The 17,463-nt window shown below is 40.2% G+C and overlaps 2 protein-coding genes across 2 annotated transcripts; one reads left to right on the top strand and one right to left on the bottom strand.

Moving 5' to 3' along the window:
• Nucleotides 1-2,875: 2,875 nt before the first annotated feature.
• Nucleotides 2,876-5,054, top strand: LOC131981454 (uncharacterized). Its single transcript, XM_059345724.1, has 3 exons — nt 2,876-3,803; nt 4,516-4,842; nt 4,930-5,054. Exons 1-3 carry the CDS (start codon nt 3,620-3,622, stop codon nt 5,052-5,054), a joined length of 636 nt encoding a protein of 211 aa, XP_059201707.1. The 5' UTR covers nt 2,876-3,619.
• A 2,353-nt stretch (nt 5,055-7,407) lies between these two features.
• On the bottom strand, nt 7,408-14,652 carry LOC131981249 (signal-regulatory protein beta-2-like). Its single transcript, XM_059345465.1, has 6 exons — nt 14,522-14,652; nt 14,003-14,347; nt 13,572-13,910; nt 12,718-12,831; nt 12,434-12,486; nt 7,408-8,126 (listed from the first exon to the last, which is right to left on the bottom strand). The coding sequence occupies exons 1-6, from the start codon at nt 14,562-14,564 to the stop codon at nt 8,001-8,003; spliced, it is 1,020 nt and encodes a 339-aa protein (XP_059201448.1). The 5' UTR covers nt 14,565-14,652; the 3' UTR covers nt 7,408-8,000.
• Between the last annotated feature and the right edge of the window lie 2,811 nt (nt 14,653-17,463).

Raw genomic sequence — 17,463 nt, 5'->3', positions numbered from 1 at the left:
CGCCACCTTATCGTGGTGGAGGGGTTTGTGTGCTCCAGTGATCCTGGGAGCTGTGTTGTCGGGAGCAATAGCTCCTGGTAGGGTTTCCCATGGCAAAGTGGTCCCAGGGGAGGGGCCAGACTAAAATACCTCAAAAGACCTCTATGAAGCGGACCATGAGAGACCAGCGTACCTCGCCCGGCACGGGTAAACCGGGGCCCCCTCCTGGAGCCAGACCCGGGAGGGGAGCACGCAGGCGAGCGTCTGGTGGCCGGGCTTTTGTCCATGGGGCCCGGCCGGGCTCAGCCCGAAGAAGCGACGTGGATCCGCCGACCTGTGGGCCCACCCCCCGCAGAGTAGGGCATAGGGGTCGGGTGCAGTGGGAGTCGGGCAGCAGGCGAGGGCGGGTACCTGGGCGTGCTGACCCCCGGCTCCAGCGGCTAGCTCTGGGGACGTGGAACGTCACCTCGCTGGCGGGGAAGGAGCCCGAGCTTGTGCGGGAGGTGGATCGTTACCAGCTAGAAATAGTTGGGCTCACCTCCACACATAGCGTGGGCTCTGGAACCAAACTCCTGGAGAGAGGCTGGACTCTCTCCTTTTCCGGAGTTGCCCAGGGTGAGAGGCGCCGGGCGGGTGTGGGGATACTCACAAGCCCCCGGCTGAGCGCCGCTGTGTTGGAGTTCTCCCCGAGGAACGAGTGGGTCGTCTCCTTGCGGCTGCAAGTCGCGAGGAGAAGGTCTCTGACTGTTGTTAGTGTCTATGCACTGAACAGCAGTTCGGAGTACCCGGCCTTCTTGGAGTCTCTGGGTGGTGTCCTGGAAGGGGTACCGCCTGGAGACTCTGTAGTTCTTCTGGGAGACTTCAACGCTCACGTGGGCAACGATGACGGTACCTGGAGGAGGTGATTGGGAGGAACGGCCTGCCCGATCTGAACCCGAGTGGTGTTTTGTTATTGGACTTCTGTGCTAGTCATGGATTGTCCATAACAAACACCATGTTCAAACATAGAGTTGCTCATAAGTGTACCTGGTACCAGAACACCCTAGGCCAAAGATCGATGATCGATTTCATTATCGTATCGTCAGATCTGCGGCCGCATGTTCTGGACACTTGGGTGAAGAGAGGAGCAGAGCTGTCAGCTGATCACCGCCTGGTGGTGAGTTGGATCAGGTGGTGGGGGAGGATGCTGGACAGACCTGGCAACCCAAACGTGTAGTGAGGCCGAACTGGGAACGTCTAGCGGAGGCCCCTGTCCGCAGGGTCTTCAACTCACACCTCCGGAAGAATTTCTCCAACATCCCGGGTGAGGTTGGGGACATGGAGTCCGAATGGGCCATGTTCAAAGCCTCAATTGTTGACGCGGCTGGTAGGAGCTGTGGCCTGAAGGCCGTCGGTGTCGTGGCGGCAATCCAAGAACCCGCTGGTGGACACCAGCGGTGAGGGAGGCCATCAAGCTGAAGAAGGAGGCCTTTCGGTCTTGGCTGGCCGAGGGGTCTCTGGAATCAGCAGACAGGTACCGTTCGGCCAGAAGGGCTGCATCTGCGGCAGTCGCTGAAAGCGAAAGAAAGCTCTCGATTTACCGGTCCATCTACGTTCCAACCCTCACCTATGGTCATGAGCTTTGGGTAGTGACCGAAAGAGCAAGATCGCGGATACAAGCGGCTGAAATGAGCTTCCTCCGTAGGGTGGCTGGGCTCAGCCTTAGAGATAGGGTGAGGAGCTCAGACATCCGGAGGGAGCTCGGAGTAGAGTCGCTGCTCCTTCGCGTCGAAAGGAGTCAGCTGAGGTGGTTTGGGCATCTGGTAAGGATCCTCCCGGGCGCCTCCCGTTAGAGGAGGTCCAGGTCCAACTGGTAGGAGGCCCCGGGGAAGACCCAGAACATGGTGGAGGCATTATATCTCTCTCCTGGCCTGGGAACGCCTCGGGGTCCCCCAGGAGGAGCTGGACGTTGTGGCTGGGGAGAGGGACGTCTGGAATGCCCTGCTTAGCCTGCTGCCCCCGCGACCCGGCCCCGGATAAGCGGAAGAAAATGGATGGATGGATGGATCTGCATACGCTGACTCCAGTGAGTAAGGTCTTTTTCAGGCTGCACTATGGTAAGGGAAAACTTTCAAAACCATGCCCCAAGTTGTCTGAATTCAGGAAACAATTTTTGAAGCAGTTTCAGATATATTAGGCATAAATCTAATTCCAACCCCTCATATCGCTATTTTCAGCACCACAGCCATTCAAAATAACGTTGATGCCTTCTCATCCCTTATTTCTCTCGTGAATTATTTTATTTTTAAAGTCTTCTCAACCACGATCAATCAAAGTCTGGTTACATGGCATGTTCAGTCTTCTGAAACAGGAGAAGATCAAATCCTCACTCCGAGGTTCATCTCACAGGTTCTACTCATTGGAGACCACTACTTAACTATCTAGATGGGCTGCCAGCCGGGAAGTATCTGTGTAAAGTCCCATTGTTATGTTTGAACGCAGTCCTGTGAGATCTATTCACCCTGAGACACTCCAGCATGACAAACTTCCTTTCAAAACTGAGGAGTAAGCAGTTATTGACATTACATTTGTATTTTTAATTATTACTGTGTAAGTATATGTGTATACTAATGTATGTATATTTTACTTATTTATTTATTTTTATTTTATATTATTTTATTTTGCGCTATTTATTTTATTTTTTATTATTTTCACATGGGACCATGGGGGGGGGTTTCATTTAAGTGAAGAAAAGAAAAGAAATTCTATTCCTGTATGCCAAACATTTGAGAAATAAAAATGAAATATATATATATATAAACTAATTTAAATATTATATCATCATTACATCCTTAATGGAAATGACTATTTGAAGACAAAATATTGTGTCTCATTCACAGCAACAACAATAGAACATATAAAACACCTAATATTTTGCAGGACAGTGGGAGTTTTCTAACGATGCCTGTGATGACGAGGTTTAGACTAGTAATAAAATAGTAAAATATACACCATAATGTTTGTTCTTGGGAGAAACATGTTTTGGCCTGTAGTGTCTCGCCTCAAGGCTCTTCTGCATTGACTTCACAGACTCAGAGGTAAGTACGCTTCTTTTAAGTAGTGTATGACGTAAACAATGACTATGGCTTCCAAAAAATGAAAAAAAAAGAGAAAAAGAAAAAAAACAGGAAAAGGAGACCACTGTGGCAGGAAATGCACTTTGATTGTAAATCTGTCTTAACCAATCAGATACAAGATGCATTTGAACCTATCAGGTTCATTTCACCTCCTTCACTCACAAAATAAGCAACAAGTTTCCTCACCAGGGACAAAGTGAAGATGATGGTGTTGTGGGTGACACTGCTTCTCCTTCATCAGGGACGTAAGTGATATTTAATAACTGTTTTCTAATGTATCTGTATCTGCATGTAGTCTATATGTGTGGTGCCTCATGTGAACATTGTAAGGGTTTTTAACATCTTTACTGCACTGATTATTTGCTGTTTGTCTTGTGTATCTAGACACGCTGACTCCAGTTACCACAGTTCATCTTGGTGAACCTGCAACCTTGACATGTGTTACTCCTGATGAAGATTTGAGAAGGGGAAAGCTCCACTGGTACAAACAGAGTGCCGGGGAGACTCTGAGATTGGTTGTGTCAATGTGGAATTCAAAACCTGAGTATGCACCAGAGTTTCCTGCATCGAGGTTCGTGCTAAATCATGATAAGAAGTCAAATAACCTGACCATCCTGAAGACGACTGAAGAAGACGAGGGGATGTATCACTGTGCACTCACAGAGTGGTTGAACTCTGAATGGAGCGGGACTTATTTGTTGGTTAAAGGTAATCATGTTATTTACTTTTACTGAGTTTTAAAATGTCATTGAGGATGTTAGAGTTCAGGCTGTTCTCATGACCTGTTCATAGTTAAACGCAAAGCAATGCACTGAAATTTGTAGCTATTCGACCAATTCAATAATAATAATAATAATAATAATAATAGACTGTATTAATATAGTACCTTTCATACGTGAAATGCTGCAGAAAGTGCTTCACAACTAAGAAATTACATGCACCAAGAGCTTCACATTTAAAGGACATACAATTGAACGTATTAAAAACAAATAAAAAGCATTCAATTAATAAAGTCGAAGTTAAAAATATAGATAAAAAAAGTTTTGGGGTTTTTTTTTGCTCTGAAGCCACTGACTTAAGAGTCTTACTGTCTGGACGAACACAAATACACAGACTGTTCTTGTCTGATCACAATGACCCACAGATTAAATGCATATTTGTGTCGTACAGATGCATTTAGATCAACATCACAGATGTAATTTTGTCCAATATTTCTGTACAGGAGTAATTCTTTTCAGTTAGTTAGTTACTTTAAAGGGTTTTGTCTGCCCAAACTTAATAAAGCAGTCCCACGTCACACAAAAGTTAATGAGAATATATGTAGTAGAATTTTATTTGAGATAAATTGTTCTGCAGTGCTTCTTAAGCTTTCAAAATCTGCCTGAAGATCCAAAACTTTTACCATTTTTTTATGACACAGAAAAGACGTCAAACTACACTGTTGTTCAGCCGCCAGCGTCTGATCCGGTCGGAGCCCCGATGACTCTGCAGTGTTCAGTCCTCTCTGAGACAAAGACGTGTCCCGGAGATCACAGCGTGTTCTGGTTCAGAGCTGGGACTAAACAATCTCATCCAAACATCATCTACACTGACGGAAGAACAAGCAATGAATGTGAGAAGAAATCTGACACTCAGAGGAAATGTGTTTTCTCTAAGAACGTCAGCTCCTCTGATGCCGGGACTTACTACTGCGCTGTGGCCACATGCGGACAGATATTCATTGGAAACGGAGCTACAGTGGAAATTGGTGAGACTTGGCATTTCAGTAATGGAAGATATATTCAAAACATGTTGAAAACATCATGATTTATCAGTGTCTTTGTGTGTTTTCCAGTGCAAACTACACATGCAGTATTTATTGCAGTGGGGGTGTTAACATTCTGCTTGGTCATTTCTGTTGTTGGAAATATCGTCTTCATCTGCAGCCGAAGAGTGTGTGAGAAATGTAAAGGTGAGTGAAAATTGTTGCAAAAACTAAAATGTTCCTGCTAAACTTAAAACATGTTCATTACATGTACAAAATGTAAAAACATGGATGCATTTATTCAGGCATTTTATATACAAGATCAGAAAAAAAAAACCTTGCACTCCAGGTCATATAGGGTTTCCATGTGACTTATTGTTCCTTTATCACCTTATTAAACTTTAACCCTATTACATCTGAATAACCAGAGAAAAGATCCACCTTTACAGTTTTCATTAAATGACACATATGTATGTATTCAGTATGTATTATTATGATAACATTTATCATAGGAATGGATAGGGCTGTTTCAGAAAAACGACATGACAACCTGCGCCAACCAGGACATGATATTGTAAGTGATAAATCCAAATGAATATTATTGCTATTCCATTAAAATGCTGTATGTTTTTATCACCATATGAATATAAATATGTATTCTCTTTCTGCACAGACTGGAGATGAGGACGGATTGAACTACGCTGCACTGAATTTCTCAGAGAAGAAAGCATCCAGAGAAAGAAAGAAGAGAGAGTTTGCTGAAGACAGTGTTTACTCTCAAGTTAATTGCTGATCCTGTTTTTGAAGCTCTGCATTTAATCTGGATTTTACACCGCGATGTGATGATATTCGGACTATCAAAGCCTTTCATATGCATCTCAAGGTTTTCATTTTCTTTACTCAAAAGTCATGGTTTTACAAATGTACATTGTACTCATAAGATTTGTAAATTGTGTCAATTAAAAATTTATTAATTTAACCACTTAAATGGTTTCCATGTATAAATGTGGTTTCAACCACAAGAGTGAATGAAGTACAAACCAAGGCAGCCGTCTGTTAAGAGAAAAAAACTTCAAAATGTTTAGCTATAAAAATGTATACACTAGAATATAAAGCAGAGTATTGTCAAAGAGTATAATCATGATCCTGATGTCTATTTAAAAGGTAAAACTTGACCAAAAAATACATATATTTTTATTTTATTTATTTTTTAACTTGTTACAACATAAACCAGATTTAATTCTTATCTTGAAATAACGTTATCATAGGTTCATATTTCACACATTCTGTGTGATTTATGTTTTTCTTTTGTTTTGATGTTTTAAGAAAGCGTGTGTGTGTGTGTGCGTGTGTGTGTGTGTTTGTGAGTGTGTGTGTGTGTGTGTGTGTGTGTGTGTGTGTGTGTGTGTGTTTGTGAGTGTGTGTGTGTGTGTGTGTGTGTGTGTGTTTGTGAGTGTTTGTGAGTGTGTGTGTGTGTGTGTGTGTGTGTGTTTGTGAGTGTTTGTGAGTGTTTGTGAGTGTGTGTGTGTGTTTGTGAGTGTTTGTGAGTGTGTGTGTGTGTGTGTGTGTGTTTGTGAGTGTGTGTGTGTGTGTGTGTGTGTGTGTGTGTGTTTGTGAGTGAGTGTGTGAGTGTGTGTGTGTTTGTGAGTGTGTGTGTGTGTGTGTGTGTGTGTGTGTGTGTGTGTGTGTTTGTGAGTGTGTGTGTGAGTGTGTGTGTGTGTGTGTGTGTGTTTGTGAGTGAGTGAGTGTGTGTGTGTGTGTGTGTGTGTGTGTGTGTGTGTGTGTGTGTGTGTGTGTGTGTGTGTGTGTTTGTGAGTGTGTGTGTGTGTGTGTGTGTGTGTGAGTGTGTGTGTGTGTGTGTGTGTGTGAGTGAGTGAGTGTTTGAGTTGTAAAAGCCTTATTGTTGTTTGTATTTTAAAGTAACTCAATGTCTTGGTTATGTTGAAGTTTTTGCAGACTGGACATGCTGGCAAAGCAAAAGGCACCTGCTGGTTTCTTGGTTTCTTGGGTTTCCCAACACGTTCATGTAGTTGCTCCTGTTTTCTCTCCTGCTGATCTTGAATCTTGCTATACTTTATGTTGTCGGAGCAGTAAGTGAAAGATTTCCAACAGTATATCAGGTACGATAACTTTCTGGACTTAATTCATAGAAACGAGGCCCTCATGAATCTCCAGCGAGTTATTGCTGATAGAAACTACAAACTGTGCTTTTTCTTTCCACATCTTATCTGAAACAATAACTCATTATGCTCCCAACACTCCTGTAAGATGGTCTTCTTGTCTTCTTTGGGTGTGATCTTGTTTATCCTGAAATATCATCACAACATAAGCTCGACCCTGCATTATAACCAGTAGGGACACTTCTTCTATTTCTACCTGGAGGTTATAAACAGAGACTGTCCTCTCCTCAAAAACACCCCCATAGATCATTTGACAGCTTATTATGAATCAGATTTATATTTTTATGGTGTCAACCTCTAGTGGCCGTAGGAATTATGACAGGAGCGAAGGAGGAAGTCAGGTGACGTAGTATGTAGAGTGACGTAGAGGGGAAGTTGAGGTGGATGATGCATACAAACAGCAGTTTGACCTCGAGACGACTGTTAAAATTAAGCTTTTTTAACATATGAAACGCTGTGGTCAGCTAACCAAACTGACTGTTAACAACATTAACCACGTGTTTAAAACTTGGACTGTAATGTTTAGACATGAGGGTGTGGTCGTCTTTTTCCCCTTGTTGGGCGGCTTATAAAGAAAAATGCAACTTTAACACTTTTACACGTCAAACGGAAAACAAATTTAATTATACAACAGGGGTTCTTATCAAATAACATATATGAGTAAATATTCACAAATGTGTCTGATATCACAATATAAAGAGCACGTGGACTTTGTCTTTAATGGCAATAACGTTTTTATTACATTAATTTTATTAATATGTTAACTGATTATTCAAGCTGCTGTAATAAAAATAATATAATAATAAAGCAAATAAAATAATAATGAAATGAATAATAAATATCCTTATTATCCTCGATGATCATCACAAAACATGTAAAGAGTCTCTGTCCTCTCTGATGATGCTATTTACAATAACATTGATATAATAATAATAAATAGTGATGACAGATGCATGTGAGATGTTTCTTCATGCCGGCTCTTCACCGATAGTCTCTGGTGTAAGAGTAAAGACATTCCTCTGGTAACTCTCTGCTATTCCCCATTCGAGTTCCACTTCTCGAGGGGAAATCCAGCGCTACGTAGTTCAGGTTCGCCACCTCACCGTACTGCAGATAATAATAAGTAGGAAGGTTAGATGTCAAGAGCTATAACACAACCAACTCATTTAGGATTGTTTTAATATTGAGCATTAAAAAGCTGAGGTATCCAGTGTACCCTAAAGGTTTTATCCTAAACAAATAAATCAACCAGGAAATTGTTTTAGCACTTTCTCAGTTTTGTTAAGGAAAAAAAAACAGAATTGAGAAACCTATTTCATAGAATATACATTTTTTTTTTAGGAGACAAGGTTGAGTAGGTAGCTGTAGCTCTAAGTAGAGTCTTATTTAAGAAGTAAAAATAAGCTGCAATCTATACTAATTTACAATAAATAAGTAATGGATAGTAAGAATATCAGAACGCAAAATAAGTACATAAAATATTTGCTTGAGTGATAGAAATCTGGCAGCAGCTGCAGTATTTGTCCTTAAGATGTAAAAAAAAAAAAAAAAAAAAAAAGTAGTGTGATGTTATAATAGTACGGAGCCCCCCAGGGGACACGGGGGAAAAAAAAGATGGGTGAAAAAAAAAAAAAAAGATGGGTGAAAAAAAAAAAGGACGGACTTTTGCGAGATCCCGAGTTACTTTTGCGAGATCCCGAGATAGTTTTGCGAGATCCCGAGTTAGTTTTGCGAGATCCCGAGATACTGACGAAAGAAGAGGAGCAATGGAGGAGCGATATTCGCCTATTTTCCGGCCTTCTAACTGGAATAGCGTCACGAAAACCGCACCAATTTCCCCCAGGATGGTTTTATTTTGTACAGAAAACTAAGACTGACATTTCACAGGCTTGATCAACTCCCCAAAATCAGCGAGTCTGGCGAAAGATTAAAGTAACCGGGCCGAATATACGTCCTAGTGCCCGACGGCAGCCAGAGTGCTTAGGGACCGTCGCAAAAGTGCAACGTCTTTCTTTTCTATTTTTAATAACTCACTGGAAATTCATCTAATAAACACCAACGACTTCTGATGTGTTCATGAACTCACTGTGGACTTCCCACACCCTTTATTTTCAATACACACCTTTTCAATTCCTTTTATTCAGTGTGTACAATATTTAAGCCTTTTATTTTGTAATAGCTCTCTTGTTTTTATAGATAGCCTATCAACACCAAACCACTTCTGATGTGTTCATGAACTCATTGTGGATTCCCCACATCCTTTATTGTCGTAAAACAAACACTTTAAATTTCAGATACCATTCCTTCCAGTGTGTCACCAATCATAAGACATCTGTAAGACAATGAATAAAAATGTAATTTACGTATTTAATTACTGTGCAGCCCAATTTATATATGACTATGTTCAACAAAAGACAAAGACTGCTCTTAGTACTTTAACTCCTCACTATTGCTTGCTATAGTTGTTCTCGATTTTCTGTTTTGGAAAGCATCACGAGCTGATGGTCAAGTACAGATGCATACTTGTGGCTGTAATAATCATATTTTTGTTTATTCACTTTGCTTTAACAGCTTGCAATTAATGCTAAACTACCTGAAAGGTTGTATGTGTCATGCTTGAATGACAATTTGCATGCTTGACCTGAATTAACAGCAGCAATTTTGAAGAAAAAGAACAGTGAAGTCAAAATAAAAAATGAGAAATGTAAAGAAATGAATGATGTCTAAGAATCTTGTAAGGGTTTTAAAGGAAAGCAAGAAGCTGTGGAAGCTTCATAGTGAGTTCATGAACACATCAGAAGTGTTTTGAAGTCGATATGTAGAAAAACAAGTGAGTTATTAAAAAATAAAAGCCTTAAGTATGAATAGAATATACACGCTTATTGCTCCTTATATCTAAACAACTTGTAAAGGTTTTGCTTGAAACTAAAGGGTTGTGACTGATTCAAACAGCTATCAAATAAGAAAGGCCTTATATATGAAAGAACTATACACACATATTACTTGTGCCTTTAAAAAAGGGGGTTTATTGAAAATAAAGGGTTGTGGGAAATCCACAATGAGTTCATGAACACATCAGAAGTGGTTTAGTGTTGATATCTATAAAATCAATTGAGCTATTACAAAATAAAAGCCTAAGATGTGAAATAATTATATATACTGATTACTTATGCCTTTTTAAAAAATTGAAAGAGTTTTTAATGACAATAAAGGGTTGTGGGAAATCCACAATGAATTCATGAACACATCAGAAGTGGTTTGGTGTTGATAGGCTATCTATAAAAACAAGAGAGCTATTACAAAATAAAAGGCTTAAATATTGTACACACTGAATAAAAGGAATTGAAAAGGTGTGTATTGAAAATAAAGGGTGTGGGAAGTCCACAGTGAGTTCATGAACACATCAGAAGTCGTTTGGTGTTTATTAGATGAATTTCCAGTGAGTTATTAAAAATAGAAAAGAAAGACGTTGCACTTTTGCGACGGTCCCTAAGCACTCTGGCTGCCGTCGGGCACTAGGACATATATTCGGCCCGGTTACTTTAATCTTTCGCCAGACTCGCTGATTTTGGGGAGTTGATCAAGCCTGTGAAATGTCAGTCTTAGTTTTCTGTACAAAATAAAACCATCCTGGGGGAAATTGGTGCGGTTTTCGTGACGCTATTCCAGTTAGAAGGCCGGAAAATAGGCGAATATCGCTCCTCCATTGCTCCTCTTCTTTCGTCAGTATCTCGGGATCTCGCAAAACTAACTCGGGATCTCGCAAAACTATCTCGGGATCTCGCAAAACTATCTCGGGATCTCGCAAAAGTAACTCGGGATCTCGCAAAAGTCCGTCCTTTTTTTTTTTCACCCATCATTTTTTTTTTTTTTCACCCATCTTTTTTTTTCCCCCGTGTCCCCTGGGGGGCTCCGTATAATAGAGCCACAAAGACTGTTTAAAGAATGGGCGACACTTCCTCCCACTGTACAACTGTGAATCCATAAATATATATATATATATATATATATAAATATATATGGCCAGAGTCTGTGCAGTATTGACAAAGAGTGGAGCCTTGCCCAAACAAGGACTCACTTCCAGCTTTCATGACGTTACAGCCGTGTTATAGACTCAAATAACTAACAAAAAACAAGCTTTCATTTTGTTTGTTCGAAAAAGTAACACTAACAATCATCAGCATGACAAGAACCACCTAAAAGGACAGAAGCCAATTTCAGGGAAAAAATTGTTTTAGCTCTACTTTTGAGTTTCTGGTCTGGCTCCTGTCCCTTCACTAACATGGAGGGGCAGGATTTATGAAATATACTGCAGCCCGCCACCAGGGGGCGATCAAGAGGTTTTAGCCTCACTTCTAGGGAGCTCTCATGTCGTCCATCTTTGTTTCCAGTCTTCGAGCAGGACACAGATATTAGTTTACTAGGCGGGTGCATATATGGAAAAAAACACCTAACCCCTTAAAAAATAATAATAATTCTAACAAAAGGTTTCTCAGATGTTTTTTGTAGTACTATATGTTAATTAACCTTAATAATGTACTAAAAGTTTACCAAAGTCTGACCACTAGAAAGGTGTCATTTTCAAGATGGCGTCCAAGATGGGCAAGAAGCCACCAACAGTAGGCAAAGCGAAATGAAAAAAGAGAAATATGCAATTACTGAAGGGAAATTGTACTTATATTTCACATAAATATTCTTGTAACCAATTGCGTTAATATATATTTGTACTTGTAATCACGTATCTATCATGCAAATATGCTAATTAGCATATTACATGATCAAAACATGTATCAGGCACCAGCATTTGGGGGAATGGTCATTTTAAAAATGGGGCATTTCTTGGAGTCAAACATTTCTAAACTTTAAGTATGTTTTTAAGTACATCTGATACTACTGTAAACCACTGCTAAACCTTTTGTCAGTTAGTTTGTTTTAGGGTTAAACCAAATTTGCAGCTGACTATATCCATTAGCGGCCAACAGTCAACCTTGTTTGCTTTAAAAACGACCAGCAGCTCTACAGCTCGCTCTGTTTCATGGTTGGCTGATTGTTCCACAAACGTTTCTCCAATAGGCCCAAATTTGGCATGAGGGTCGAAATGCAGCATTTTAACGGTATGAAACTGTTATTGTTTGTTAAATGTGGATAGATCAGATAGCTGAGCACTCTTGTAAGTGACGTAACCCGCCGGTCCCCTCAGGGTTCTTTATGAGTGTTCACGTGGCGTCAGACTGGTCGTTGGCTCAGGCACCTCCATGTTGGCGCCGTGTGTAGTAAAAAAAAAATCACCATCTTCTGCATGTTTTTATCTTCTATGGCATCATTCACTTTGCCATCCATGGCATGTATCAAGTGTAGAAAAGCCATATATCATATATATAGTTCTAGTAATGCATTGTTTAAATTATATTTACCAAGATGTTTGGATGATCGTCAGCTGATCTGTCTTGTTCAGCATGATTGGTTCCTGTTAATTAAAACAAGACATAAAGGTCATTCAGTAAAGTTATTGTTGGTATTTGACTTTCACACTCAGATCACAAACCCACGTTTTGACCTTTTGCTGAGTTTCATTAAATCACTCAAAAGCACAAGGACACAGATGAGCAGTTAAAAGTTATCAATATGCTCATTTAAACATATGTAACTGTAAAATAATAATAATAATAAAATCAGAAAACACATTTGATGAACCTACCTTTGCATTGTTTACAAACTGACTTTCTATTGAAGATAATTAGAGCAGCGATCACAATCACACAGCAGGCCAGCAGCGTCCCGAGCACGATGATGAGTGGGCACAGTCTTTCTCCTGGGAAAAAAAAATCCTAATTAATCCTAATTAACACTTAAATTAACTAAAAAAAAACAGTTGACTAAAGCCAGTAAGCCACAAAACTGACAGACAGCTCCAACAGTCCGCTCTGATACCAAAGTTTCTTCCTGTTGCAGAGAGATTCTTAATGCAGAAATCTATTTATAGATTGTTAGACAGCCCACTCTCACCCCAAAAAAGTCATTTGAAACTTCTGCCATTTCAAGAATAACAAAGTACTAGGGCGGAGACACAAAAAACATGTTTATTTAACGCTATGATACTTTTTTGAGGCTACAATTTATCATAGGAGCTTCTATCAACTCCTCACTGACACAGTCACAACAGATAAAGTGTACAAGAGAACATGAAGAGCAGAGTCGCCTCAATGGGACAAAGAGTGCAGCAGGAAATGGAGAGAAAACTCACAGAGAGAAAACAAAGAGAGGAAGAGTAGTGGAGGCAGATCCCACGCTTAACATGCATACGTCCACCACAGGTAGCCTTTAAATAGTACGTATAGTAACTATCTGCAGTGGTTTCCAACCATCAAGTCACCTCACCACCCTTCATCAAAGGTGACACACAATACTTCTAACTTTAAGCACCTCAACTTGATCAAATCTAAACCTTTTTAGAGCCAAAAAACAAGAAAAAGGGCAAATAAATTAGCAGAAGAATGTTTCTCTTTCCTATTTCACACTAAGAAAGCAAGATAATATGACATTAAAACGTACTTGTGCCCACTTTAGTTCCTTCACCAAACAGGATCTGTCCACATGTGACCACAGCGCAGTAGTAAGTCCCAGTATCAGAGGAGTTCTGGATAGTTCTGGACAGACTGTGGACACAACTTCTTTCCTCTTGTCGATCACTGTGGGTGTAAAGGATACTTGGAGAAGATCCTCCTGATCCAGATCTGAACCAGTACACACTGTGTTCAGCTGGACACTGGTCTGTGTTTTCTTTGTTCTTGGAGAGAAGAGAACACTGGAGAGTCACTGGGTCGCCCTGCTGGACCATCTCAGTCTCAGGGCTTTGCTTCACGTAGAAAGACTTCTGCTGATTTTTATGATCTGTGTGATTCAGAAAAAGGCAGGAATGAACTCATTGGTTGTATAGTGTTGACAAAGCGGCAAAGGAAGTAATTAAAATGAAAATACTTTACCATTTACAGCCAAAAGTGTGCCGTTAATGAACTTCATTACGTATGCAGATCCTCCTTGACAGTAGTACGTCGCTTCGTCTTCTTTGCTGATGTTTCTGATGTTAAGAACATACTGAGCGTTGTTTTTTTGAATTGAGAATCTTGGGTTGTTAAATTGTCCTTCAAGTTGTATTTTTGTGAAACTTCCTGCTGCAACTACTTGGACCATATAGCCAAACTGCAGCTTGTACCAGTAAAACAACCCGGCTTCATTCCCAGAAACTGAACATGACAGAGTCAAAGTTTTTCCAAGTTCAACCACAGTCAAAGGGAGCTGGTGAGGAAACTCTGAAGCTTGGATCAGAGCTGAAGTGAAGAGACAATTAAACAGGGTTACATTAACAAAACAAGGAAAAAACTATGAAAAAAGGATTTCATATATTACTAAATAATACACTAAGATGTTTTTTCCTATATTTTTACATAACTATATTTCACAGCAGTACCCATTTTAAAGTAGAAAAGTAAAGTTGTACTCACACATTGTACTCAGAAAAATCAAAGCAGCCAGTCGTCGGATCATTGTGGTACAGTGCCCTTCTGTTGCACAACTGACTGTCGTCCCACTCAGATGGAAGATTTAGTCACAAGGTGATCAAGGTTTACAAAGTGGAAATCCTACTGATTGGCTGAAACGTAGAAAATGCACTTCCTGTTGGTTTTTTGCAAACCAATGGCCCATTTTCTGTAAATCTAAGCTGTACAACTTTTTGTTTTCCACAGAACGTGACTAGATAGTGATTCTAAAGCTGCAAAATCATGACTGGAGAGCTGTTATGTAGTTATACAATCACACATGAATATAGATAAAACTGTATTTTGACAACTATGTTTTAATGTCTCTACGATGTGTAATTTGTGATGGTTTTAACACACATAAATAACTTGAATAAGTTTTACATCTCACTTAATCAAAAACAAAAGTGAAAAAAATAAGGCAAACGCCTGAATGAATAGCCTTAAGTTGAAGATATATCTGCTTTTATTCATCTTGTATTATTAATGCATAACAATACAAAGTTTGTATCAAAGCAAAGAGATCAATGTAAAATTAAAAGCAGGATATTTATAGTACACATTATAGTTTCACTTGATTTAGTTAAACAGTACTGCGGTGGACATCGGTACATTTTGCAGTTGTTAAGTTTCGTTTTGAGTCAGTCCGTTGTGCTGGAGTTTACAGACTTCAGGGTAGAAAAGCACAAGTTTACCTGTTAAATGTTTAAAGTAACGCTCTGCTCTTCCTCAGACAAACAGTTAACTGCTCTAATGGACTCATTTATCTGACAGCTACAGTTACTTTTCACATTAGGTTTTGCATAGAAAACCAGATTAGAAACCATGGTGCACTAACTTAAATTTAAAAAACGTTTTATGAAAAATGAAATCCAGCTTGACCAGCTAAAACATTTAAGCACTAATTATGTCTTGATGAATCTATAATAATGATCAAATAATACAGTAAAACACTGATAGACTTTTGATACTTCAAAGACATTTTGTTGCAACAGTAATACTTAAAGTTTGCTTGTTTTAAAGCAGGACTAATATAGTGTTTGTTCACTGGTATTCCTAATTGCCTTTGTTTAATGATCATAATACGTTCCACCGCGGTTAAAAGCAGTCTGGTGCGACAATGAAGTTGAACTAAAGTCCTCTAACATGTTGCTGTGAGTTGTCTCATTTCCCTTTTCCATAAAGGTGTCAGGATCCATTCAGCAACCTCAACTTCCGCAACCTTTCTTTGAACTATGCAGAGGTCTAAAACACTGATCTGTAAAACTTCTAGCTAATTCATTTTGTCCACTTCTGAATATTATCCTTGGTTTCTTTTGTTCAGACAAGGGAAAGTAGGAGATGTTTTTTACCTGAAATGTTTCGACTGACAACTTCAGTCGGAGTTCCTCATGGGGGGGGGTCAACCTGAGAACTGGCAGGTCCGTCAGGTGGACCACGCCCCCCGCCGCCCGCCGGTCCAAGTAGAGCGTCCCAGGAATGTGAGAGCATGTCTTCTCATGGGGGCGTGGTCAACCTGACAACTGGCAGGTCCGTCAGGTGGACCACGCCGCCCGCCGGTCCAAGTAGAGCGTCCCAGGAATGTGAGAGCATGTCTTCTCATGGGGGCGTGGTCAACCTGACAACTGGCAGGTCCGTCAGGTGGACCACGCCACCCGCCGGTCCAAGTAGAGCGTCCCAGAGTCCCAGAGAGCATGTCTTCTCATGGGGGGTCCACCTGACAACTGGCAGGTTGACCCCCCATGAGGAACTCCACTAAAGACACGTCACAGCGATCAGCTGACACCTCTGAAGATTTTTTTTATTTAACCTTTATTTAACCAGGGAATATCCATTGAGATTAAGAACCTCTTTTTCTTTAAGGGAGCCCTGGCCAAGAGGCAGCAAACACAAATACAGTTACATGTTTACAGAACATACAGACCTTAAACATGTCATGAGAAACTAGTGCATGTTGTGGAATTGGCCTCAATAACTCTTAGTTTGGATTTAAAAGTGCTCAAAGAAACAAAGTCAGTTAATTTCCATTCTTTCTGGTGCATATTCCCGCATAAGGTGCAGAGTAAACAAATGCCCTTTGACCCAACTCCGTACGAGGAGAAGGAGAAGGCTGAAGTTGTCAGTCGAAACATGTCAGGTGAAAAACATCTCCTACTTTCCCTTGTCTGAACAAAAGAAACTAAGGATAACTGATCTGTAAAGCTAAAAAATGAATTTGAAGCACATAATTAATGAAATACCCACAATATTCTGTAAATGACCAGCAGTTATCATGTTTTGTTTGACTTTTTTGTTTTGTTTGTTTGACCATTTGCAGTCCAACACTGGCAGATAGTTTCCTCTGCACAAGAAGCCACAAGTTTTTAAGTGAGCTGTGAGAAAGGGAAAGAAAATAGGCCACCAGTGCACAGATTGTCCTGAGAGCAGCTGCAGACACATGCTGGTGCAACTAAATGTAGCACATGGAACACGGCTTAGAGATTCAGTGTGTAGGGTTTAAATTCAGGTCATTTTTACCACAGTCAGGGGGCAAACAGACTGAGTTGGGCACTTGTCTAACCTAAAAACCTAACCTATTTCATACAGCCTATGGTTACAACTGGAGAGAAATTGATACTTTTGGTTCGTTTTTGCATTTAGTCTAGTTTGCTTTCACAATGCATAAATGTAAGCGGACCAAAAAAAAAGAAAAGATTTATGTAAGGGCTGGAAATATACTCCCAATATTATTTTGTTATTGGTTGGATAGTTAAATAAACAAAGCAACATGGAGCCAAATGCACCATGAAATATTGCTGTCAAAGTTTTTTTTACCTCGACTCTGCACTGATCTATCGTGCACCCAAATCCTCTGGTTGATGTCCAATGATTTTATAAACATCCTTGTTTTTGTGGACTTTATTCAC

Source organism: Centropristis striata, chromosome 12 (genome assembly GCF_030273125.1).
Source record: "Centropristis striata isolate RG_2023a ecotype Rhode Island chromosome 12, C.striata_1.0, whole genome shotgun sequence".
Classification (NCBI taxonomy): domain Eukaryota; kingdom Metazoa; phylum Chordata; class Actinopteri; order Perciformes; family Serranidae; genus Centropristis; species Centropristis striata.
This window is presented reverse-complemented; position numbering and strand designations above follow the sequence as displayed.